The 26,588-nt window shown below is 33.5% G+C and overlaps 1 protein-coding gene across 1 annotated transcript in view; it reads left to right on the forward strand.

Moving 5' to 3' along the window:
- The first annotated feature begins 2,590 nt into the window (after positions 1 to 2,590).
- The window catches only part of LOC115884827 (beta-hexosaminidase subunit beta-like), a 38,941-nt gene continuing 14,943 nt past the window's right edge, over positions 2,591 to 26,588 (forward strand). The window contains 1 exon segment of the mRNA XM_030903526.1: positions 2,591 to 2,665. Coding sequence (XP_030759386.1) covers positions 2,591 to 2,665 — 75 coding nt within the window.

The raw sequence follows: 26,588 nt of genomic DNA on the forward strand, positions 1-26,588 counted from the left end.
GCTGAAAACGCCGGCCCGTGATTTGCATTTGATACGCGATAGAATTGCGAAGAGTTAATTTTTAACAGGCTTTTGTTAGTTTAATTTAAAATTGTTAAGTGACCGTCTGGCCATTTTTATTTCCGAGTATTTATTGTCTCTCACGTTTCGCTGGGTGGGTATTTAAAATTTAAATTTGTCGAGAGTAGATTTGTTGCTGTAAAGGCACCCATACACCTCGGTTGTTTTCAGTCAGGCCTTATAGATTGTAGATTGTATGAGAAGTTAATCACCGCGACCTTATAGATTTATACTGTCCATAGAGTGGGAATTCTAGTTCCTTGGGAGGAACTAGTTCCTTAGCTCGAGTTCCTCCAGAGGTATAGTTCCTTGAACTAGGTCTTTAGTTAACAAGTGACATCCCCGTTACTTGCTAATTGGTTTCGTTGTCAGTCAGAAATATTCACAGTATGAAGGAACTATCTGACTAAATGAAATTTTGGCAGAAATGTTTAAAAAAAAATAAAAACTAAACGTTCTCCAATGTTTAAATTTGTGATATGATTTAAGATACCGAGCAGCATTTACTTTATAGAACAAAAAATTGTAACAGATATTTTATTTAGATTAGAGCTGCAAAAATTAGTTTAAATCGAATTTTATTATCGCTATGTTGGTCACATTGCGCCGTGTTCAGCAACGTTGTCGTTTATTATTTGACAATTATCGTAATGTCGGTCATTGTTTTGTATAATATCGTGTTGTTGTTGAATCTTTGTGTTTAATTCTCGTTTTTTGTCTATTTTCATAGTATTTTTTTTAAATTGTACTTTTAAGCACAAACAGTTCTTTTAAGGACACAATTTTCGACTTTTTGTTTTGCATTTCTTAAAATTTCTGTGTTGAAAATATGTATATATGAATAAATGACTCATAATAACGCTTAAAATAATCCTCGTAATGGACTAGTTTTTGCCAATATGTAATAAGTAAAATAAGCTATAAAACAAATAAATCAATTAATTACCAAAATATTAATTATTAAACTAAAAATAAATCTAACTCTTTAAAAGTAAAAATCTTTAAAAAATGATATAATAAATATATCGTTTTCCAATTTTACATTAAAATTCATTCTATAAATCCATCACATGGCAGCACTGTCGCCATTGCTTGCGTCGCACAAAGTTGATCACTTGCATCGAAAATGTTTTTGCGATTACCGTACTATCTATTTAAGTCTCACCCTGTATTAGAATGTTTCTGCATTTACTTATTTCTCCGGGGTAACAAGCAGATCGTCGGCATTCTTCTCGTATGCAAATAAAAAACATTTCCTTCCCATTCTCTTTCTCTCGATCCTCGCCTTTAATTGGGCCCCTTTTTTTCGCTTCTCGCGCCGCGCATCTCATTAATCCGCGCCCGATGCGCGTCACTGATCGTGCCGCCCCTGATCGCTCATAATTAATCTAATTGGACGCCACTGCGACTCGGACAAATCGCGCCGCGCTGCCGCACCGATACCTATCGTTAAGTCGCGGTGGAAGAGACGGGTGGCAGAGGGGAGAGACGTAGAAACGTCGCGGAATTATTTTAATTGGGTGAAGATGGAATGGTGATACAAGGTTGTGGAGGTTTGGTGATAAACGGGGTGATATATTAATAATAAATAATTACAATATTCAGGGTGGTTCGAACTGTATTCCGGAAATAGTCAAAAATTTCAGTCAATTTATGACTTATGTCAATGAAGATAGGTATTGATAATTTCGATTCCAAATATCTCGAGAACATAGCGATTTTTACCAAGAGACCTTTTTTACGTAAAAAAAACGTATATTTTTAGGTAAATGTATATTTTTTACTTAGTACGGACGATACAGGTACGGACGAAAAGTTATTACTCTTCCAACCAGTTAAAAAATATGTAGGGGGCGCCTTCTATAAGTAAGAGTCATATTGACATCAAAATCAAATTTCTCATGTCAAAAACTCCCAGACACCAATTTTAATCCAAATATTGACGTTACTGCAGAAATTATTTAGAAAAAATCGAAATAAAAATGAAACTTCTACACCCTGTATCTCCGAAACTAAGCCTTTTTGGACATACATCTATACGAACATCTTTACTCATTTTTATCTGCAAAATATGCTGCCGAAGTTTCCGGAATACAGTTCGGATCACCCTGTATACTATTTTTTTATCTCAAAACTATAAAAACATATACAAAAAAAAGACAAGAACGTTTTTTTAAGCTAGTCAGAGTCAAAGAAGAGTATGTTATAGTACGTAATAAAGTGGATAATGGTAAATCATCCTCAATCTTGTCATATGGTTCTTCTTTCTCTTTACTTAATTGAGTCAAATCTATTGGTATATCGATATCTTCTTCTTCTTCTATCCCTTTCTCAGCAGCCTCTACCATTCTTGGATGTTCTTCTCCATTTAGTAAATTTTAATTATGGACAATATAAGTAAGTTTTCCGGCCCTTTCCACGGTAAGTTTGTTTCTTCTTTGCCGATGGACAAATCCATAAATATCTACTAAAGATTCTTTTCGGTTGCGGCTGTTAGAGCCAACAGACTTATTTTAGATCTGGAGGAAAAATGGAACAAGATAACGTTGGACTGTCGTTCGAAAGAATCGTTAGGAAGGAAAGATTATTGGGAATTCATAAGGCCGTGAGAAGTAAGATTACGCTAGCCAGTGACCGGATGAAAGCTCGTTACGACCTCAGAGCTAATTCTACGGGATTTCAACAAGACGATAGGGTATGGTTGTATAACCCACAGCGCAAGAAAGGAAGGTCCCCAAAGTTAACTCCAGCATGGGAAGGTCCTTATACAGTCATCAAGAGGATGTTGTGTACTGGATTCAACGCAGCCCTAGAAGTAAGATGAAAGTAGTTCATCTGGATCGATTGAAGAGATACCAGACAGGAAACCTTGATCGGGACGATCAAATTTGAGAAGGGGGCAATGTCAAGGTGTATTACTGGTTGCATAACTGCATACTGCTAAAAAAAATCGCAACGTGCATTGAGGAACCTGGCGCATTTGCCAGAAAGTAAAGAAAATTATAGAATTCTTTAGAAAAATCTAGAAACAACCGCCAGGGGGTATATAAGGCCCGCGCTTTGACAGTTGGACAAGTTTGAAGTTTGAAGTCTAAAGTCTAAAGATAGTCTGAAGTCTGAAGTTGGAAAATACCGCGAAATACCGTTAGAGTAATAGTAGTTGCATAAGTTGTGTTGTAAATAGTATAAGTTGTGTGTACAGAGTGAAACAAATAAATTCGTTAAGTATTTTATCGTGAGTTTAAATAGTGGACCCACGGAATCCGTAACAATAGATAGGCTAGGATGTTTTCCAATCTAGCAAAGGACGAATCTGATACTTTGCTACATAAGTTGCTTCTATTTGTAGCCAAAATTCGTTTCGAAGCAGAGGTCTTACTGTGTTTGAGCATCAGAAATATCTGGACTATCATCAACTGCTAAGCTTTTTAATGAGTGTTTAGTGCCCAAAAAGTTTTTTAGACAAGAAACAAAGTAGCCCCATCTTGTTTTCACAAAAAAGAGGAAAAGAGTAGAGGGGAAAAAAGCAATATTTCCAGTGTTACCGATCTCGCGGTAATATTACGTAATATTATCAAAATTATCGGTAATATTACCCTTTACATCACTAGTTCTCCATCTCCGATATCACTCCTACCAAAGTTTATGGTAGAAATGGTTGTCGTCTCGTCATGTTTCCTAATATGCATGTTAATATAAGAGAAATGAATGTTATGTTTAAAAAAAATAAAATGATATATGTATTTAATATAAAAAATGCAACATGTTGATATCGAAATAAATGAGGAAAACACAAAGGAAAATTTTTAGTAAATCGCCTTGTTAAGGAGGGATTTTTCTATATTTTGGAAAATATTGATTTCAATATCGGGTAAGTTGCTCACATCTATTAAGGATGTCTTTCCAGAAAAATACTCTGTCTCGTTAACTTGATTTATACGGAAAATAATTTTCCGATAACTCGAGCAGATACAGGAGCCCGTTTCAAAGAACGACTTTCCTATATTTCCTACACAATGTTATTACATATATGTTTTATACAGTGAAAAGCAAAAAACGTTATACGAAATTTCTTCAGCATGTTTATAACAAAAAATTTGACTTTGACATATCAGTCACGTGACATGTCAAGCGACTAATTACAAACATGTTCTATACATTCATACTTTTCAATAAAAACATTAAGGAAGGACATTATAATAATTATAGAAATAAAGGTGACTAATATTAATAGTAACAATTTATAACAAAAATTGTTGAATAGGTGCTTAAGGAGAGACTAAATAAAATAAACTGACTTGGTTTTACATGAGATATTCTATGTTTTTGATGGGATTCTAGTTTGCTACCCTTTTCTCGACTGAAAAGCCAGTTAGCGGTAGCGGCTAGACAGCTAACTTTTAATCCATAAGGATATTTCGAGATTTTTCATTTTTTCCTTTGGTTATAAGCACCTTTGGTTAAAGCTACCTAAAATTCTAAATTTGGAGTTCGTGACACATCTAGAAGTACCTGAGAATTTTGATGATCTGTCAGTGAGTCAATGTCGAAATTAAAGAAATTTGACAAGCGATAATTCATAAACTATGAGGAATAATTACTAGACATTTTAGTAAACTAGCCAGCTATAGTATGTCTTCAAGTGTAGTGAAAATTAATATTCTTGCTTTATCCACAACGAAGTTACAGGGTGGTCAAAAGTGCCGCTAATATAATACCTTCGAGAAAAGGATGGTACGGCTGTGTTCGACTTGGCGGGGGCACTGCTGTGCGCCCAGATAATATACCTACCTATCTTGAAAAAAGCCACTGAAATTTATAAATTATTTTTTTACCCCAAGTTAAAATCTCATTAATTAATATTTTCAATTATCAAAGATGCTGATAAAATTTTCAATCAAGGAAGAATCTCGACAAAAAGCCCCTTTATATACCTTCTTCTCTTTCCTACGTTCAATTTAATATATTTTCGTGCAGACTTAGACTTCTTCCTTTAATAAACAACATCGGGAAAATCGTTTGAGAGCATTTTCCAGCTAAACAGGACTTTTCTACCGTCCTTATATGTGAGTCTCCCTCCCTTTCAAAGACGGCATCTTTATAAAATGGTAGATACTTTTATTTTTCTGTATGTTGTCGGTCTCTTGACTTTAATACATTTTTCATTTTATATATCTGAAGAAATATAAGAAGTTATTGTATAGGGATAGATATACAGGGTCGATCAGAAAGTTCGTATATCACATAGGATTTTTTATACAAGGTGCTACAAATTCTGGGTACGAGCGGTGGTATCTTGATAAGCGTAAGAGATACGAACATGGTTAAAGTTACGCCATAGTTTAAGGAAAAGAGTAGTTGCGCTCTCGCAAATATTTTCTGCCACTTTTTGCAAGCTGTCGAATATCGGCAGCTTGCAAAGCGTTTCAGTTGAATTCCGTCCGTCGAGCTGCGAGGTTCGAGAGTTGCGTCCCAGCGCAGAGACGGATTGACAAAAAATTAGTGCCTTACTGTGTGCTGCTATTAATTGTAGTAATAATTCAAAAAATTGTTCTTTGAATTTTTTTAGATTTCCATCGGATGTAAATCGGCAAGCTGATAGTAATTATCAATAAACATTTAATTATATTTGTTTATTTTAGAAGCTGAGATATTATGTAATTAATTAAATGTTATTATTTTTTTTAGCATGTGGGCAAATCTTAGAAATAGTTTTTTAGATATACAGGTTGTCTCAAATATGCGCATGAAAATATTCTTTGGTCAGGGGATTTACCATAAAATTTTCATTCCAATAATAATTTACGAGATAATTTATATAGATTGGTTTTTGAAACAATTTTCGAGTAAATATTTTGTACATCTAAAGTCTCCGCAAATTATTCATATTTTTTAAATGAAAAAATTTTATAATAGCATAATCTATTATAAATTTAGTGGACTGTATTTTTTTATTTTATTTATTTTTTATTATAAGTGGTCGTAACATAACAATATTCAAAATATTATAGACAAAATATTGAGTTTATATTTGAGGGAAGAAAAGTGCCACACCTAGCTTTAAACCAGCGTAAATATACAGGGTGGCCCATTATTGCGAGGAAGTCCAATATCGTCGTTCTTGTCGAAGATGTGAAAAAAGTTTTATTCATATGTTTCAAGGTTTATAAAGGGTCGTATCCTAAAATATTTTGTTATATACAGGGTGTCACAAAAAAGTTATGGTAAAGTTAATTTTATTTTTTTTTAATTATTTTACATCATTCTATATACATTATTCTATATAGGGTATTTTTATGGAGATGGCGTCACAAATCGGAATATTTAAAATGGTGTATCTCAATTTTTTTAAATGCAACATTCTGTATATTATTTTTCGGTCAGATGCAGAATTAAAAAGTGAACATTTTTTTATTTAAAGTGTTTCTCTAAATGTTTAACGGTTTCGCAGATATTCACAGTATTATATTACATATAGCTCTTTCAACAGTAAATTTTTATCAAAGCCACCTAATATGATCTTTGTCTGATATTTTATCGTTGAAAATCCCATATGTAATGAAATACAGAAAATATTTGCAAAACGCCTAAAAATTTAAGAATACTTTAAATACAAAAAATGTTCACTTTTTAATTCTACATCTGAAAGAAAAATAATATACTAGGTGTTGCGTTTAAAAAAAATGTGATACAATATTTTAAATATTACGATTTTGGTGACGCCATAAAAAATACCCTGTATACGATAAAGTAAATTTTTCTACACGAATTTATTCTGGTGTCCTTGTCATGTTTAAGAAAACATAGCTAAGTATTAATAAAGTTATATTCACTCTAGTTTTTTGCCACTTTTCATATATAATGTTTTTAACCAAACAATAAGAAATAGGATGACAACACCGCAGTGTGCTTTAAATAGAATCCAGTTATCTACAGAAAATTAAACTTGTTTTAAATCAAAAAAAAATTGTAGAACATTTCTGAAATAGATAATAATATAAAAATATGTCATTATATATATTTTCCGCATTTCTTCCCATCAGAAGATTTTCAGATACAGAAGAATTGTTACCTACACGAAATGTGAAAACATTCTGTTTTCCAGCAAGTTTTTACTCGATGATCAATTTATTTTATTTTATTTTATTGGGAACTCATATTTTTCTAAATACATATCTGTGAAATTACGGCGAGTGCCACGACTATACTTTGCCTAGTTAATAGACCACAACTATACAGCTACGTCAGTGGTCACGGGAGGCGAGAACAAGGTCATATAAAGTGGCAGAAAAGGAACAAAGGATTTGACAAGGAGTAAATCTACTAGTTTCCTTATACTATGGTTACGCTTTGGGATGTTCACCTTCAGAAAAGTTTAAAAAAATCAAAGATTGTTGAGTTTTTTGGAAAAATCGATTTTTTTTGAAAATCAATTTTAATTTTTCCTGTCGTTACTTTTTAGAAAATCAAAAAAACGAATTGCACATTCCCATAGCCAATTTATTAGGACTATATTACAACAGTATTTTTGAATCTTCAAATTAGCTAATAATTTGTGAGATACAGAGGCCAACTTAATTTTTTTTAATACGAACCTGCATTCTTTATTTCAGGTTTTGAAAGAATTCGGTCTCCTGAGTACAGGGTGGGTCAAATTCGACGCTTTTAAATGGAAACACCCTTTTCTATAGGAGATAGACGAAAACTAATATCGGTTTCTGGAGCTCAATTTTCATCAAAAACATGATGGTGAAAACCGCACATCAATATCTGTTACCGTTTCGGAGTTACGGGGTGTTTTTCAAAAGTGTGCATTTTTAAAAAATCGCTGTAACTTTTTTGCTATGGAAAATTTTGTATTTCCATAAAAACATTTCCAAAGCACCTTTTTACGTAGAATTTAATGGTTTAAGTATAATTTTTTTTTAAATTAATAATTTAAGAGTTATCAACAAAAAAAATTGATTTTTTATTTCGGACACCCTCTATCTTTTTAATTAACTGAAAAGAATTTAAAATTACCTTTCCAAAAATATAGCACACTTGATATTTTGTTATAATCCCCTTCGAAAGACAGAATTTTTAAAAGTTCGCCACTTTTAACTAGTAGGCTTTGGACCCTTTATTGATGATATGCTCTTAATGGAACTCGAAAACATATTTTTCCAGCAAGACGACGCACCGCCTCTAATCGCTGAAGTTATCAGCAAATTTTTGCATTCAATTTCAAGAATAATTGAATAGCCAACCAAGATTCCAGCCGTTGGCCGTCGAGGCCGCCTGACTTAGCTCTAACATGGCTAGCATGGATCTTATTCTATCGATATATTTGCGAAAAAATAAAAGTTCCTTATTCTTCCGTATAATCTAGACAAGAATTAGATTACTTAGCAGTTATGAGAGGGTATCTTTCACCCCCAATGAGTTAATGAATTCCGCGAGAAATGTTCAAAAACTGCCCCGTCTATCCATAACAGAAGACGGTCGATATGTCGAACACCTATAGCAAAATCTCATGTCTTGGTTTGCTATTTATTTTTATTGTTATTAGATATAGTTTAAATATGTTGATGTTGATTAAATATATTTTAAATAGTTATAAAATTCTGCATCTCTCATAGCAAATACTATTTTCGTTTTAATTGAAGCTCACAGATAGATTTTTTTGCATTACAGCCGGTGCCGTTCAAAGCCTACTCATTTAAAGCGGGCGAATTTTTATATACTCTATATCTCGAAGAGGAATCGAGCAAAATATCAAGTGTGTTATATTTTTGGAAAGGTAAATTTAAATTATTTTCAATTAATTAAAAATATACAGGGTGTCCCATATAAAAAATCAAATTTTCTGTTGATAATTCTTAAATTATTAATTTTAAAAAAATTATACTTAAACCATTAAATTCTACGTAAAAAGGTGCTTTGGAAATGTTTTCATAAAAATACAAAATTTTTCATAACAAAGAAGTTACAACGATTTGTTAAAAGTGCATATTTTTGAAAAACACCCCGTAACTCCGAAACGGTAACAGATATCGATATGCGGTTTTCACCATCATGTTTGGTTTGGATACCGATATTAGTTTTCGTCTATCTCTTATAGAAAAGGGTGTTTCCATTTAAAAGCGTCGAATTTGACCCACCCTGTACAATGATATGCCACACTTTATACTTTTTTTGTTTTGGGTACAGTAACTACAAGAAAACTATTTAATTATTATTTAAAATAATTTCAAGTCCCACTCTGTTTTTTAAATTATTGGATCTGATTAAATTCATCGCAACAATATTGATCAGCGCTAATTAATACTGAATAAGAAAAATCGAGCCAATTGGAAGATTCAAATAAATAATATCCGAGTCAACAATTTAAAGATAAGATTAAGATGCATAATATTAATCGTAGTTATTATAAATAAATCAACTTCTACAAACTACTTTCTAATGCTCTACATGTTCGAAAGGGTTACCATTCCTCCATATTGCACAAATTTATTTCTCGTTCAATTTTATTTATAGATCTTTGAACTTTCTTCTTATAATTCCAAATGCATTTTGTATTCTTGATTGGAGATGTTGAGATGTATTGATTTCACTTTTACAAATGACATCAAGTAATGTTTCATTGATTTAAATAAGAACCTCTTAGTAGATTGAGGCTAAAAAACAACAATGAGAATGCAGATTCTGTGGAGAAAATGGGGAAACACTAGAACACTGAGTGCGCCGAGACATCAACCATTCATGGCAAAAACTTTAACACGACTGATTTCGGAGATGGGAACTAACCTCTGTAAAACCTGTCTCAGATACTGGCTTTTGTCAAAGACCTGAGACTGTATGATGAGTTAGAATTCAAGAAATGAGAACACATACAATCTACATCTTGAAATCAATCGATTTGACACTTGTTGTCATTTGTTCTCTATATTTTTGTTCTTTATAGGTATCTCAAACGTTGGTAATATTATTTGAAGGCTAATGATGTTGTAAAGTGAGAAAATGCAATTGAAATAATGAAATTTTCTTGAAGAAATCGCTGAACCCGACTGATACAATGTATCGTATCGATGTTTGGGCTGTAACTTGAAAAAAAAGGAGTCAAAGAAATGCAACAAGACGAAGAAGAAGAAGAAACGGTCTGTAGGTACATCAGACATGGAGGTATCGCGAGTATGTCGGCCCACAGGCCAAAAAAACCGACACAAAATATGAAGTGGCCGGCTCTGGGTCCCCAAAAAGAAAAAAGAACGACAACTGATCGCTAATCAATACAAATAGATGTTCGAAATGCGGTTTTAACTGATGATGTTGATGAATAATATTGGTTGGTTTGTAAACTTTTTCTTTATTTATTTCACTACCTGCACATATATGTAGGTACAGTCTATCGTATCTATACGTTTATCGGAAATACCAATCATTTTTTTCCATAGCAAATCTTAAATTTGCCTTATATCTATCAAAAATAGTATAGATAAAATAGTACTTTAACCGCAAGGGTAGATTAAATGATACTTTAATAGCGAGGATACGTTAAAAACTTTATTTATTCTCGCACGTTTTTTAATTGCTTCCATTTTTGAAAATGTTTGTATTCCTTTTCATAAGTCATTCGGGATTCAAATGGAAGTAGTTTGGATATGGCGTTTGTCGCCTCAGCCTGAATATCTGTTGGTAATTTACTTATTTCGTTTTGAGCCATTTCTGTCTCCAATTCAATCAGCAATCGACAGGAAAGAGAATTAAAAAATATTGACTCAAAACTGACAACTAAAGAGACAGCTTTATTTATTTGTCAAATTACATAGAAACCAACGCCAACCCAGCAAAATATTTTTTTCTACTCGTAATAAATTCCTTGAAATAATAATTCCTGAATATTTTTTAAAACGTAACTTGCTATGGAAAAAATATTTTTTCCATAGCTATATTTTTCATATGTTTATTTTTTTTATCTGCAGAATATACTGGTAGAAGTTCCCTTTCCTCCCTCCAGGGTAATTTCCTAATAAAAAAAGGTTCTGAGAAATTTCTTCGGGTGTCTTAGACCGTTGGAGGATTCCAATTCCAGGTTACGGTTGGAGCCTTCCAGGCTCTTGAGTTCTGTTTTAAGTTTAATATACAGACAGAAAATAAATCAAAAAAAAATCACAAAAATACTACAACGCTCCCACAAAAAATTTCCGAAATGAGAAATAAGATCAGTGAACTAAGAGGGCGATGAAACAGTGCCCCAATGCGGGGGCGCAGTCCTAAACTTTACCCCCTCGGCCCCCCTTCTAATCGAATTAGGGCCGTTTTGATGTCGAACGCACACAGACGGTCCGGTTCTATCGGGCACAGGCCCGACCGCCATATTACCATAAACAATAAAGTCTGTTTATAATCGACGATTGATTTATATTATCGGGCGGATTCAATCAGGATCGATCGTTTGACCGGGCGAGCGGAACAGTAGCCACTACCGCAAACTGACGACTGACAGCGCTTCGGGAGAGGAAACTTTTCAATTAGTATCAGAATTGTGTGTAGTAGGAGGTACAGATATTTGAAAGTAGAGACGTATTGTTAATAAAATCAACGAACAGTTATTTTACAACTATTTTATTTATAGACACGCTAGAGTACACGCTAGTACTCGCGACTTCGTTCGCGTCGAATTAATCATTTGTAATGGTGATGATAAAGCAAAGAAAGAAATCCATTAACATACAAACTGGATAAAATTTTCTCACATTTATGTCAGCATGAGAAAAAACAATATGGCGATATTATTATATAACTTTGTAATATTTGAGGGGTAGTTTCATCTCGTTATGGAATTTGACTTTCAAAAAATCCGTTTGCCAAAAATAAGCTTTTTACGTCAAGCAATTTAAGCAGAATCGTGGTTAATCAATTACCCAACTTTTTGGAACACCCTGTATGATTTTATAAAAAATTTCAAAATATGTAAAAAAACAAAATAAATTATGCGTGTCCCAGCGTTTTCTAGCCGTTTTTTAAATAACAAATATTGTAATATTTGAGGGGCGTTTTCGCCCTCTTGGAATTTGAGATTCGAGAAACCCCTCCTTATCGAACCTCTACACCCCACAGTCTATCCGTTTGCAAAAAATCAGCTTCAAACGTCAAGCAGTTTAAGCAGAATCGTGATTACTCAATGGTCATATTTTATGCACACACAACATCCTGTATAAATTTTTAAAAAATCTTAAAATATATAAAACAACAAAATAAAATATACGCGTTTAAGAGTTTTTCCGAAAAACTCACCGGTTTTTAAATAAAAAATATTCTAATATTTGATGGGTGGTTTCACCCCCTTAGAATTCGAGTTTCGAAAAATCCCTTCTTATCGAACCTCTACACCCTAAAGTCAATCCGTTTTCCAAAAATCAGCTTTTTACATCAAGCACTTTAAGCAGGATCGTGATTAATCAATGACCGTTTTCGAAACACCCTGTATACATTTTTTAAAAATCTTAAAATATGTAAAAAAACAAAATAAAATATACGTGTTTAGTGTTTTTTTTTCGGAAACTTGACCGTTATTGATCAGTGAGTCAGTCACTTAAGGATTTTATATATTAGCGTTGATTGAAAGAACTGGGATATTAGTATAGATAACGGTTCTCAACATGAAAATAGCAGTGCCTTAACGGGAATTTAATCGTGGTTCATACAAGATTGTTCAGAAGTTTGTAGTAGGTAAGGTCTAGATATTTGAAAGTAGAAACCTGCTATCAGTTATTGACAACGGTTTTTTATAAGTAACAGTTGTAAACAGGTGTTACTTCCAAAATATAACAGGTATGAAAATAACAGTGCCTTGACAGCGACTGTTCGTGGTTCACTCAAGATTCATCAAAATTGTCTATAGAGGGATGTCTAGATGTTTGAAAGTTGAGAGGTACTGTTAATTAATAAACAGTTATTTCCAACTGTTTTATATAAAAAAAACAGTTCTCAACAGGTTTTACTTCCAAAAAAGAATATACATAGAATACAGGTGCAACGGAAAGTGGAAAGGTCCATGTTGGGAGTTACACTTAGAGATAAAAAACCCTATCATACCATACAAAATGGAACAGGAGTTGGAGATGCGGTGATATCTGTCTTACATCTTAAATCGAATTGGGCAGGACATGTTGCTACGATAACAGATGGACGGTGAACAAAGAGACTTGTGGAATGGAGACCAAAACACGAGGCCTATATAGAAGCAGAGGACGACCTCCTAGTCAATGGACAAATGATATTAAGAAAGTGGCTGAAAACTGGATTCAAGTGGCACAAAATAGAAAGGAATGACTAGAGTTGAGGGAGGCTTTTGTTCGGCTGTTGACGGAATAAGCTAAATGATGATGATGACGGTACTTCCAAAAAATAGCAGTTATCGACAGCGATTGTTCGTGGTTTACACAACATTCATCAAAATTGTCTTGATTGATTTCTGTTTCAAAGAAAACCGAGAAAAGATCCAGTGGTTTCCAAAATTTAAATCAAAAATCACATTTTTTGAAATTTTCAAAGTAAAATATCTCAGTTATTTTGGAGTTATTTGAGAAACGGTAAAGGGAAAACATGTTTCTTTTATCGAGATCTACCAGCCCTGAAAATATTTGCACTTATTTAAGATTCACCCTGTATAATTACATATTACAAAAACTTTGTGCATGTTTTCCTATAAAATAATTACGCCCGTTATAATTACTCGTAATAATTAAACAAAATCAACGAAATTACTAATGAAAATGGCGGCAATTTCCGTTTGCACGGAAAACCGGCCACTTTTAATGGACAGCTCGCTGCCTTGTTGGGTCGCGTCGCTCCATCATCCGGCAGGAATTCAGACGCAGCTGTCGACTCACGATATTTCACTCGGCGTTATTTACTCGCGGTCCCCTCTACGATCATCGGCCCTCATTTATCCACCTCGATTTTTTATGCGTACGCGTTAAAATCATGCCAATTTTCATACTAATCCAATTAAAATACCTGCGCCATTTTTGCTTGCCAGCGTCCCGATTTCGATATTTCATTTAAAACAGTCGTTCTATAACGGAAATCAGCGAATAATTAAACTGATTTTTAAATTTACCTTCATAACCGCGGGAGGGGTACAAATGTACCCCAGACATAAATTTTTGAGGATTTAATTGCCTCTGAACTATCATCTCTAACATACTTCCAATTCAGTACAGTATAGGGTGTTTTAATTATTACATTAGTGACATTCTATATCCGATTCTGCTTTGTTTCGTAGCTACAGGGTGTTAAAGTCTTAATATTTTTTCGATTTATTATAATTTTCTTTCAAATACTTTTAGCGTTTTGAATGAAATTTTGAAAATAAAAGTTACTAAAAATTAGAAGTAGGAATTCTAGTTCCTTGGGAGGAACTAGTTCCATAGTTCTAGTTCCTCCAGAGGAATAGTTCCTTGAACTAGGTCTTTAGTTCACAATAGTTCCCGACTAACATTGACATACCCCTTGCTTGCTAATGCGTTTCGTTGTCAATCAGAACTATTCACAGTATGATCTGTATAATTTTTATAATGTACGGAGATATAACGAGACGTGTAATTGTATATGTTAAAAACATATAGGTAAGTTTTATTGCAGATAAAAAAAATAAAAAAGAAACTCAAATCAGAGTTTAAAAAACTATATCACAAATCAATTGGAGCAAATATTACAAAAATTTTACGAAAAAATGCATTCTTCCTCAAGCTTTTTGTTTTTGTCTAAATTTCTTAATTTTAGGGACCTAAAGTGAAACATTCCCATAAATTATTTAAAAAACAAACTAAAAATCAAAAACAGTATCCACGACAAGTTTCTGTGGTAATTACGCAGGCCGTGGCAATAGACAAGGCCGAATCCATCGTCGTCGCCTTGTAATATATCTCGGATCTGCCGACTGAATAGATTCCCGTGAACTAGTCTTTTAATTAGTTCCTCTATGGCCGGATCCGATAACATACGGCTGGCACTCCCCACGCCTGTCTAGCATCAATCGCGCTTGCTGATCCATACGTAAACTAGTCTTTTATTTAGTTCCTCTAGTTCCTTTAGGTCCGTATCCGATAACATACGGCTGGCACTCCCCACTCCTGCCCAGCATCGATCGCGCTGGCCCGATCCGTACGTACGTAAACTTAAACTAGTCTTTTATTTAGTTCCTCTAGGTCCGGATCCGATAACGTACGGCTGGCACTCCCCACTCTTGCCTACCATCGGTCTACGCGCGCTGGCCGAGCCGTCGTCGTCGCATATTATTATATATCGGTCACAGTCTCGATCCAGGAATAGGTCCTGAGGAACTAGTTCTTTGCGAAACCAGGAACTAGTTCCTTTCATTCCGGGGTCGGAATAGTTCATTGGAACTAGTTCGTTCCCGAACTACACACCTCTACTATAAATGCGACATATTTTAAAGCTAAAAGTGTCGACATATTCATCAGGGACGTGCATATGGGTTATCACTGGAATATTTTTCGAAAAAAAGCATGTACGCCACTGACTTTTTTTTATCTTGTTAACGAAATAGTGTAAGCAGTTTAATGCCGATTAAAAGGTGTCTCTTCATATTTTGTTGATTTTAGCCTCTTTGATGAGATAAACGCAATTTTATTAATTTGCCTTGATCCAAGTCTATAGTAAATTCAATCCCAAGATGCACCAAACGTAAACAGAGACATGAGGCAAGCACGTGAACAGGAACGCTGTAGTAATATAACCAGGACCGCACTAAGGTTGGATATTTCAAATCATAAAATTATTATGTATATTTTTATGATTTTTTTACTATTGTTTATATTTTATGATGGAAATTTATATTATATAAATGGGTAATTATTGGGAAAACTGGAAATCGCCCTATTTTCACCAAAATTGGTATACACCCTATTTTGAGGTCGTAGATTACGAATCTGACCAAACCTAACCAACCAGCGGTCTCTTACCGTTTTTCAGAAAAACGGAAAATAATTTCAACATTGAATTTTTCTTTATTTCGGCCCTATAAAGTAATAATTTCACTATATTTTTATTATATCATGGTTTATCTAAAAGCCACACTTGATTGAGGATTGAAAAATGTCCAAAATTTTACTGAAAAACACTTTTCTTAACAAAATAACAAAGAAAATTAAGACCAGATGGAAGTTTGACATTTCATATATTCTTCTTTCTCTCTCCTAGCAAATTTCCTCTATTATGCATAGAATTGATTAAAAAGTAACAGAAAATAGCAAAACCCTCATTGTTTATTGAATGCCTAACAAAATATGTGCTAGAAAACCTTAAAAATATGAGAAATTAAGTAAAATTCTATGTTGAAACTATAAGAGACCGCCAGGAAAATGTTCAGATTCGTAATCAACGACCTCAAAATAGGGTGAATACTAATTTTGGTGAAAAATCGGACGATTTCCAGTTTTCTCAATAATTACCTTTAATTTTTATCAAACTACATATAATTAGAGAAATAAAGTGATGGGAAGGGGGCAGGGAATATTAAAATATTACATTACTCTTTGGCACGACCGATTTTAACAAATTTGGTGTTTTTTAAAAGTACTTAATTTGTCCTTTAAAATAATTATCTTTTTATTTGGTACTACTGATTTATTTATTTTCATTATTGACAGCAATATCTGAATATCGGTATAAATAGGTATCTGTTTCTATAATACTATTTGCAAAAAATGCAATGATGTAAACGTTTTTACATCATTTAAAAGACCAATTGCATTATAACATAATTTAATACATTTTAGTTAACAAAAAAAGCACTTAGTTTTAACATGCTTTCGTAGCCTGCTGTATTATCCGTTTTAAAGTATAACGACATTTTTTTTGAAAAACCAGTAAATAAAAGACTTCTATTTTTTTTTTACATTTACTAACATTAGATTTACAAAATTTATAATTTTATTAACATTTACAAAATAATAATTTTATATAAAATATATAACTTTTCACTTTTTGTAGTAAGTACGTGTGTACTAATTGTAAAAATATTTTATGCAAACATAAATATTATTTTCTCTATTTGTAACTTGTAACTTGTAACTTGTACGAAGTGATCAACAATTATTATTGAAATAGTTGACCGTTCTGATGTTACTCGCTTGGTTGGGAATAAATTTAAAAAGCATTTTTATTTTATCAAACAGTTTTCCTTAACGCGCTATGCAAGCCGACCCTGTAAAAAAATCTCAACCGCATACCTCAACGGCTCTATGGCTGGCCGGCCAATCAGGGTAGATTTCGCCGCTGGCACGTGCTGATCACGCACTGTGCATTTGTTTATACTGGTGCATTTTGAATTTGAATACAACAGCAACCTTTAAAAAATATTGCGAAAGTTTTAAATAAGTACTCATTGATTCCTCATCAAATATATGAAAAAAAGTTCCTATGAATATGGGTATTAGATAGGGTAAAACTACGAGAAAGCCCTAATAAAGTGGCTATGAGAATGGGCAATTAGTTTTTTGATTCTCAAATATTTTAAGATTTGATTTCCTAATATTACTAAGTTGTCCCTGCCAATTTCCTAATATCATGGTCCCATCTCAGTTTAGGTCTTTTTCTAGGTCTCTTAATTCCTCGTTGGTACCATGCTGTAATTTTTGTGGTCCATCTGTTGTCCGTTCTTCTTGCCAGGTGTTCTGTCCATTGCCACTTGAGAGATTTGATTCTGTGGATGACATCTATTACCTGGGTCTTTTGTCGTATCCACTATATTCTTTTACGGTCACTTTTGGTTATTCCCAGCATATTCCAGCGACATGCATTTCGCGTAACTTTCAGTACATTCAATAATACTTCAACTAATAGAGATAAATCACATAGAATTATCTATGGTTCAGTATGTTTTGTTCTTGACTTCCACGTAATTCCACAGAGCACCCAGTCCCTCTACAAAAAGGACCAACACTAAATATTTAATAACCCAATTTCAAAATCCATTATTTTAAACAAGTTTCCGATTGGAAGGCAATTAAAGTGGAAAAAAGTACGATAATTGGAGCCGATGCTGGAAGCCCGTTTCGCCGTGTTCTTTTTTCTGGATCTGCGTCCATCCAGGAACGATGAAAAGGTCAGTTTTCCGAGCAAAAATCGAAGGCGCTCTTTTTATTCGGATTTTCCGAATTTCACTTGAGTTCGTTTTGCGTTTTTCATCCGTAGCACGTGTCGTCTATTTGCATTTACAATCTAATCCACGAAATATGACGTTTAGATGAATATAGAATCAGAGTTAATAGAATGTTCAGCAATCGTTCGACAGAACCTCATATATTGTGTCGTACTCTCTTCTCTAAAGTATACAATGACATATTCAATCAAATGTGAAACAAAGCCGTTTTACATTGTTAAATTTCTTGTAGGTATAATAATGGATTTATTTTTTGGAATTCTGAAATTACAGAGTATTTATGAGCATATACAGGGTGTTTCAAAACAAATGCGAAAAACTTCAGGGGGTGATTCCTTGTTTAAAATAAAGGGTACCTAGTTTGCTTTATAAATGTTGGGTCAAAAGTCAACCATTAGGGAGATATCGCGGTACAAAGATGGCGGAAAAATAATGTTTTTATTTTTTATCTTGAAAACGAAAAGAGATAGACTAATGAAATTTTACGGAAGCATTACTGTTATGAAAACACACTTTCTGGTAATTTCTTCACTTTTTTAAATGAGTGGAAGGGGTTGAAATAAACTACCCCTATCATTTGTTAACGAAATTTAAAGAAAAATCTTATCAAACACATGCAAAAATTAATTTGGATAGTTTAGTTTATTTAGAAACTTTTTATCTCTTGTGTTTTTTGATAAAACTCACTGATTTGAAATTAAAAATAAAATGTAAAGCATTACATGTCAGGACAAAAACATTTTTAGATAAAGAATGTAGTGGGCAGCTGTAATTTTTTTAGGAAAAAATCTAGTCGGCCGCTGTCACTTTTTAGGATGTTTCTAATATTGTTTTATTTGACATTACCCTACTGCAATACGTTATTATCTAGATTATTATTATTATCATTATTATAACTAGATTCTTAATCTAAAAATATTTTTAGTCCTGACATGTAATGCTTTACATTTTATTTTTTAATTTCAAATCGGTGAGTTTTATAAAAAAAATACAAGAGATAAAAAAGTTTCTAAACAAACTAAACTATCCAAATTCTTTTTTTTGCATGTGTTTGATAAGATTTTTCTTTAAATTTCGTTAACAAGAATGATAGGGGTAGTTTATTTCAACCCCTTCCACTCATTTTAAAAAAGTGAAAAAATTACCAGAAAGTGTGTTTCCATAACAGTAATGCTTCCATAAAATTTCATTAGTCTATCTCTTTTCGTTTTCAAGATAAAAAATAAGAACATTATTTTTCCGCCATCTTTGTACCGCGATATCTCCCTAATGGTTGACTTTTAACCCAACGTTTATGAAGCAAACTACCCTTTATTTTGAACAAGGAATCACCCCCTGAAGTTTTTCGCATTTGTTTTGAAACACCCTGTATACCGTGTGGTGCACCGGAACTCGAGACATAGGTAGTAAATCCCATGTAAATTTTGAAAAGATGAAATATCATAGATGATTTTATGCAAAAATAGTATTAGACTTTTTTGAAAAGGCGTTAAAGTTGGACTTTCATCTAGAATAACGTTTTATTTGGAATAGGCATCTAAAAGTTATTTGCAAAAATCTACCCTCAAACTGCTAAAAATTTATAATACGGCCTAGAGAAAGCTACAATTAAGATACCAGCAAAAATATGATTTTGTCAGTTTCAAATTCGATGTCACGTTTTTTTTGTTTACAAGAATTTATGTGGTTTGGTTGGTTAACTTTTCTCTGAATTGGAATACTATTACATACATACTGCCATTACTCGGTGACGAGTATTCGACACACACATAAAGAAGATGGTCACGCAAGGCGTTTTCTTTTCATGAGCTTTTCTGTGACTGAAAAGCCCGATACGTGATGTTATCAGCCTACCGCACTCCGGACATTCAAAATCTCATTGCTTTGTTTTGCTTTTTTACTTTTGGTTGTCGCTGTTAACTGAGTTTACAATCTTTTCCATTGAGTTCTATTTTGAGCTGCTTCTTCCCACTCATTCTGTATGTTAATCCCCTTTAATTGGGACTGCAGTACCAAACCATAGCAGGATGCGTTAGAGTCTAGCATGGCCAGCGTGTAGAGCAGATTCGACAAATGGAATTTTGTTTTAATATACTAGTTTCCGGTATGAGTATTAACTGAAACTGAACTAGTTATTGCGTTTTGTATTAGCATCAATAACATTCTAAAGTTCGAAATATATACAGTATGTCCCCGGATTATCTTTACAAGAGGAAAAACTTTTTATTATTGACATTTGGAGAAAAATGCATTCGTTATAAAAAAAAAATTTGCTTGTTCTAAAAATGGTTAATCCCGCTTATACTTTTCCAAATTTCCATTCCGTTTTAGTGGAAAATGTCCTTGTACCCTTTCAGTTGACCACCCGGCCTCCTCTTACCGTCTACAAGCTCACCGTAAAGCAGAGATCTTGGTATGCGGTTTTCTTGCATTCTGCATACGTGACCAGCCCATCTTAAGCGGGAATTTGTAACCATGACTTCAATACTCGCAGTTAGCTTGTTCAAGGAACGATACGTTTGTGACATGATGGAACCACAGGGTGTTTAAGAGTTGTATAAGGTATCTCTGTTGTTGAATTGGAATGATCATTAACAAATGAATTAGCTGAACTGAGAATAGTATTCGCTGTGTATGACTTGTTTGCTGTTCATTACTCGATCACTGCAGGCCTCGCGCAATAGTTCCCCATTCGCAGCCAAACAATACCGCAAATGATTTTAAAATTCACGCCTCACAATATAAAACTGTTAAGAGGAGAATATTTAGAATTCCACAGAGATGTAGTTTTCAGTTCATTTAAATTTCTGTATTTAGTATACTATACATAGAAGCAGTTTTTGAGTGTGCTCCACAGGAATAAATCGTTCGGGAAAAGATCCTGTGATTTTTTCTTACTGTTTCCCCAATAGGCCAATGATTCTCTTTTCTTCAACATGAAGAATATTCAGGTCATTGCTGTTTTCTTCCTGTTCAATTATTTTTGTCTTCACACTTCCATGTGCTTAATACCATGCCTCTAGTTTCAAACAGAACCGCAAGCTCACAGAAAACTTAAGTCTTCTTTTGTTTTAAATAATTTTAATGACTTAGGTCATTTTTCGAAAGCTGACTTAAAACATAAAATTTAATTTCTAATTTTTCATTCCAAAAACGTTTATAAAATGTATAAACAAATAAAAAAAATCGCTACAAATAACCCTCTAAAAAGGGTCTATCAACTCGGCAACCGTCGATATTCAAGCACTCCTACCGATAAGACACCTTCCTCAAGGTGAACGTTCATATATGGGCACAAAGGAAAGGAAATACATATACACACACAGGCACACATACTGGAAGGCAACGTGAAAGAAGAAGAAGGAAAAGAAAAAGACGGAGGTACCGAAGAGTAGGGGTCAGGAACCTGAAGATGCCGAATATCGACTGCTGCTGCTAGCAGTACCAAACCATAGCAGGATGCGTTAGAGTCCAGCATGGCCAGCGTGTAGAGCAGATTCGACAAATGGAATTTGGTTTTTAATATACTAGTTTGCGGTACGGGTATTAACTGAAATTGAACTAGTTATTGCGTTTTGTATTAGCATCAATAACATTCTAAAGTTCGAAATATATACAGTATGTCCCCGGATTGTCTTTACAAGAGGAAAAACTTTTTTATTATTGACATTTTGAGAAAAAGGCATTCGTCATAAAAAAAATTTGCTTGTTCTAAAATGGTTAATCCCGTTTATACTTTTCCGAGAAAATTTAGAAAACCATGAAATAGTATATTAAACAACGAGTTTCGAAAACGACGTTTTGCACACGAGTTCGACAGTTTGCTGCCACAAGTCGAACGAATGTACAAAGAAGTTTTCGAACGAGTTTTTTACGCTATTTTTTCTACGACTACAAATTAGCAGCAGACTCGCTCAGTTTCTGTCAGTTTTGTGAAATAATTTGCGATGTAATGATGACACTTTTCTTACGGCTGCGTTGCGTTTGGCGTTTCAGCTAAACATTGGAGGTTAAAAATGTTAAAATTGGCACATGTCGTATGCAAAATGACACATGTCGTGCGGTAAATCCTTAGCACACAACAGTTTGCAAAACGCCAATTTCAGATCGAGTTTTCCCTGTGTAAAACTGCATTTTCTAGGCTAGTCGTAGAAAAACATAGTTGAATTTTTCTAAATCAAAAACTGTTCATATGGTAATAGCATTTCGATTTCATTCTTTGACAGATTGTTATTAATAAAATTTTAATTAACATCATATTTTTTGCTGTTTTAAAATGTTAAAGAAGTAATGTTATATTTAAAACAACACTGAAAAATATGATGTTAATGGAAATTAATAATAACCATCTATCAAAGAATGAAATCTAAATGATATTACTGATATTACCATAGTAATATTTTCATGTTTTTTTATTTTCTCTAAAACGGTATGGAAATTTGGAAAAGTATAAATGGGATTAAGCAATTTAGAACAAGCCAAATTTTTATTAAGAATGCATTTTTCTCAAAATGTCAATAATAATTTTTTTTTAGTTTTGTAAAGATAATCTGGGGACATACTGTTTAGGGAAGACAATATTTTAAAGCATTTTATGTACTTACTGATTTTCTCGACAACGTGCTTAGCTTTGCTCACCCTGTAACAGAACAAGTATATTAGAATAATATTATACCACCTAATAAGAATAATAATGTAATATACAGGGTGTCCCAGAAATAAGTGCAAGTATTTTAACTGGTAGTATAGTTCGACCCCAAAAACACGCCCATGAGGTTTTTATTGCAAAAAAATGTTAACATTTTTATATTTTTCTTGACATTTTCCGGAAAATTTTGACAAACTTTTGAGTGCAGCTTGTTCAGTTTCCGATTTTTTTTAAAGTGCTTGGAGGAAATGCAATGTTGTCACCTCCTACGTTATCCACATTCTGTATGTTTATACGCTATAAGTTCACATTTTAAATTTTCTACAAAAAAATTGGCGCCGGGAGGCACGTATAAAATATAGGAGGCCCATACTACAATATCTTAATAAAAAGTTGGTAGGCAGTTCTTTTAGTTTCAAAGTAAAGGAATTTTCCAATGACCCATGAAATATCTTTGGTACTTCCTGGTCATTTATTGACCCAACATAACTCCATTTGAGTGAGAATTAAAAGAAACTTTTTTTTTTTTTTTTTTATCTTAATAGCCTACCATTTACCTGTTGGTATGGTGTTATATTAAAACCGTCTAAAATAACGATGACGACAGCCCTCCTGGACTGTCCTTTCGAACTGGATGCCATGTGTCCATCATACGCAGTTTACCATTAGCTGAGAAGTATGATTCTTCGGTTGGGGGGTTAAAATTAATTATTAAATTACCAATTATTATATAATTTTTTTTTTTTTTTTTTTTTTAAAACTGAATTATAACGGGAAAACTCTCCTGGACTGTGTCGTTTTGATCTGGATGGCATGTGTTCAGTAGCAGTTTGCCATTAGCTAAAGAAGTACGTTTCTTGGATGGGAGGTAAAAATTATTTTAAATAAACATATTCATCAAAAGAATATATAAGAAACGCGAATTATAACGAGAAAACTTTCCTGGACGGGTCCTTCGTACTGGAATCGCATGTATCCATCAGCAGTTACCATAAGCTGAAGAAAGTATGATTCTTCGATTAGGGGGTAAAAATTAAATTCTTAAATAACAAATCATCAAAAAGAATATATTAAACAATCTAAACGAGAAAACTTTCCTTGACTGGGTCCTTCCGAACTGGATGGCATGTGTTCATCAGCAGCTTCACCATAGCTGAAGAAGTACGTCTCTTGGATTGAGAGGGGTAAAAATTAAATTTACCTTAAAAAAACATATTATTCATTAAAAATATATTAAAACCGAAATATAACGAGAAGGCCCTCCTGGACTGGGTCATTTCCAACTGGATGGCAGATGTTGCCATCAGCATTTTACCCATTAGCGAAAGAAGTATGATTCTTCGGTTGGGGGCTTAAAATTAATTAAAATACCATATTATCATCAAAAGAATATAATTAAAACCGAAATATAACGAGAAAGCTCTCCCTGGGACTGGTCCTTTCGAACTGGGATGCATGTGTCCATCAGCAGCCAGGTTTACCATAACTAAAAGAAGTACGTTTCTGGATTGGAAGGCTTAAAAATTAATTAATAACATTATCATCATCAAAAGAATATATAAAACCGAAGCGACCTATATAACTGCGAGAACGAACTTTCCTGACCTGGCGTCCCTACTCGATACTGGATATGGCATAGGGTCCATTCACGCAGTTTACCATAAGCTTGAAAAGTGAACTTTCTTGTTAGGGAAATATATGAATTAACCTTTAAATAGAGATTAGACAATTAGTGTAATATCATTGGCCCAATCAAGACAGTAACAAAAGTTATTAGGTAAACGAAAAACCAGACTAGGCAAAACTATAGTAACGCAATGACGGAAGAAGGAAATTAGTAAAACTCCATCGTTAATCAGCGACCGTGGACTGGGCCTTCGGAAACACCACGTACTGCGGCTTTTCAGGGCGCAGAAAAGCTAGTCGGCAATGAAGAAGAATACAACGCTCTCTATGCTAGTGGAAACGAAATTCTTCTGATACGTCGCATCACACATACTTCATACATCGAGTAATGGCGAAGATTTGTAAGTACCGAGTAGTAGTTACTTATCAAGGTACGTTTTCAACATGTACGGGTATTCTAGAAATTGATTAGCTCCAAAGTATATTTTATTTCAGAATATCAAATAATTTATTAAACTTAATTGCACATAAAAATACTGTTAAAGATTAAAAAGTTAAAAATTAAAAAAATATAATTAATTTATTTGATTTGCATTTCATAACTGGAAACAAGGAAACCCGCGATTATATACGTTATACCCCCATCAAGCACAAAAACTTATGCTATTAACTGCACTAAGAGTTTTTAGAGAGGAAATAATGTAAGCTCTACCCTAGTATTAATCAGTACATTTGATGATATGGTCCTCCGAACCGGATATTGATTCTGTTGTCAAAATATAATTGGCGTAACCACTACAAGTTTTTCTTCTATATATATCCATCAATAGGGAGTTCAAATGAGTAAATGGATTCTTTTAGAGCCACCAAGTATTCATCCTACTAACAGATCATCCTTAAACCGATGAGTCGAACCATAAAATATCCACTAGGTTAATTTTGTGGGGGGGTTAAAAAACAAAATTTTTACAAAATGTAACTATGCCAGTGATATTCTGTTTATAACTAAATAACTTTATAATATTTTTTTTTTTTTTTTTTTTTTTTTTTTTGTATGTTTTTATTTGTATACTGTTTATTGAAAAACCGAAGTATAAATTCTTTATTTATAAAAAAAAAAAAAAAAAAAAAAAAAAAAACTTTGTATTTTTTTAAATTTTATAAAGTGTTAAATTAACATTAATTCTTGACGTTGACTGTTAAGGTGCGGTAACCATACTCGATCTTTAATCAAGTCTATTGTGGTTCTCTTCTGCATTCCTAAATTACGTCTGTACAGTCCAATCTTTTTTCAAAATCTTAAAACTTGGAAACTCTGCCCTTTAAATAGCTCCTTATTAATGGCTTATTATTTCCTATTACAAGTTGTTATGATAGTTCGACAGTTCTGGCCGTTTCTTCTTTAGATTGACAAAATCAGCACACGGCTTCGTCTGTCAATCCTATCAACTTTAAAATCCTCTCATTTTTCAATCCCTGAATTAAATTCTCATTGGGAATGGTGTCTGCAAAGACCATGCTTGCAAAGACCTACTGAGTGTAATTTGACGCAAGAATATGCAGACTGGAGTGGAAGGAGAGGCGAGTTAATTCACTCTCGAAACCCCAAAAATTATAATGTCTTGATAATATAGTAACTTCACCATACAAAAATTATAACTAACATACATGGATATCTTCCTGTTGTAGGGGCGACAGTAGCGTTCTTTGGCGGCCTAATTGGTTACCATCCCCCTCGGACAAGAGAAGATGTTCATCCTCCGAGGGAGTTGCCATTTCTATCTGCCTCGCGAGAGTGGAGAAATAATACATCCAATCTCTCTCCTGTGGTAAAGGTTATTTATACATCCTCATATAATCCTATAACCACTTCACAGCATAAGTACAGAGGAAGCTATGTCTCTGGCTGAGGAATTTCCTTACTATAGTAAAATGAGAGACTGCGCAAATTGATCTATTCTCCATTTTCATCCGACTTTATAATTATGGTCTCTCCTTAGACCTGAAAACTTTCCTTTGGACTGGGTCCTTTGAACTGGATGGGTACCCAGGTGTTTGTCTATTCCCGAAATCTCATAA

The sequence above is a fragment of the Sitophilus oryzae genome, unplaced genomic scaffold (genome assembly GCF_002938485.1).
Source record: "Sitophilus oryzae breed Bouriz unplaced genomic scaffold, Soryzae_2.0 scaffold_358_pilon_pilon, whole genome shotgun sequence".
Taxonomy (NCBI): domain Eukaryota; kingdom Metazoa; phylum Arthropoda; class Insecta; order Coleoptera; family Curculionidae; genus Sitophilus; species Sitophilus oryzae.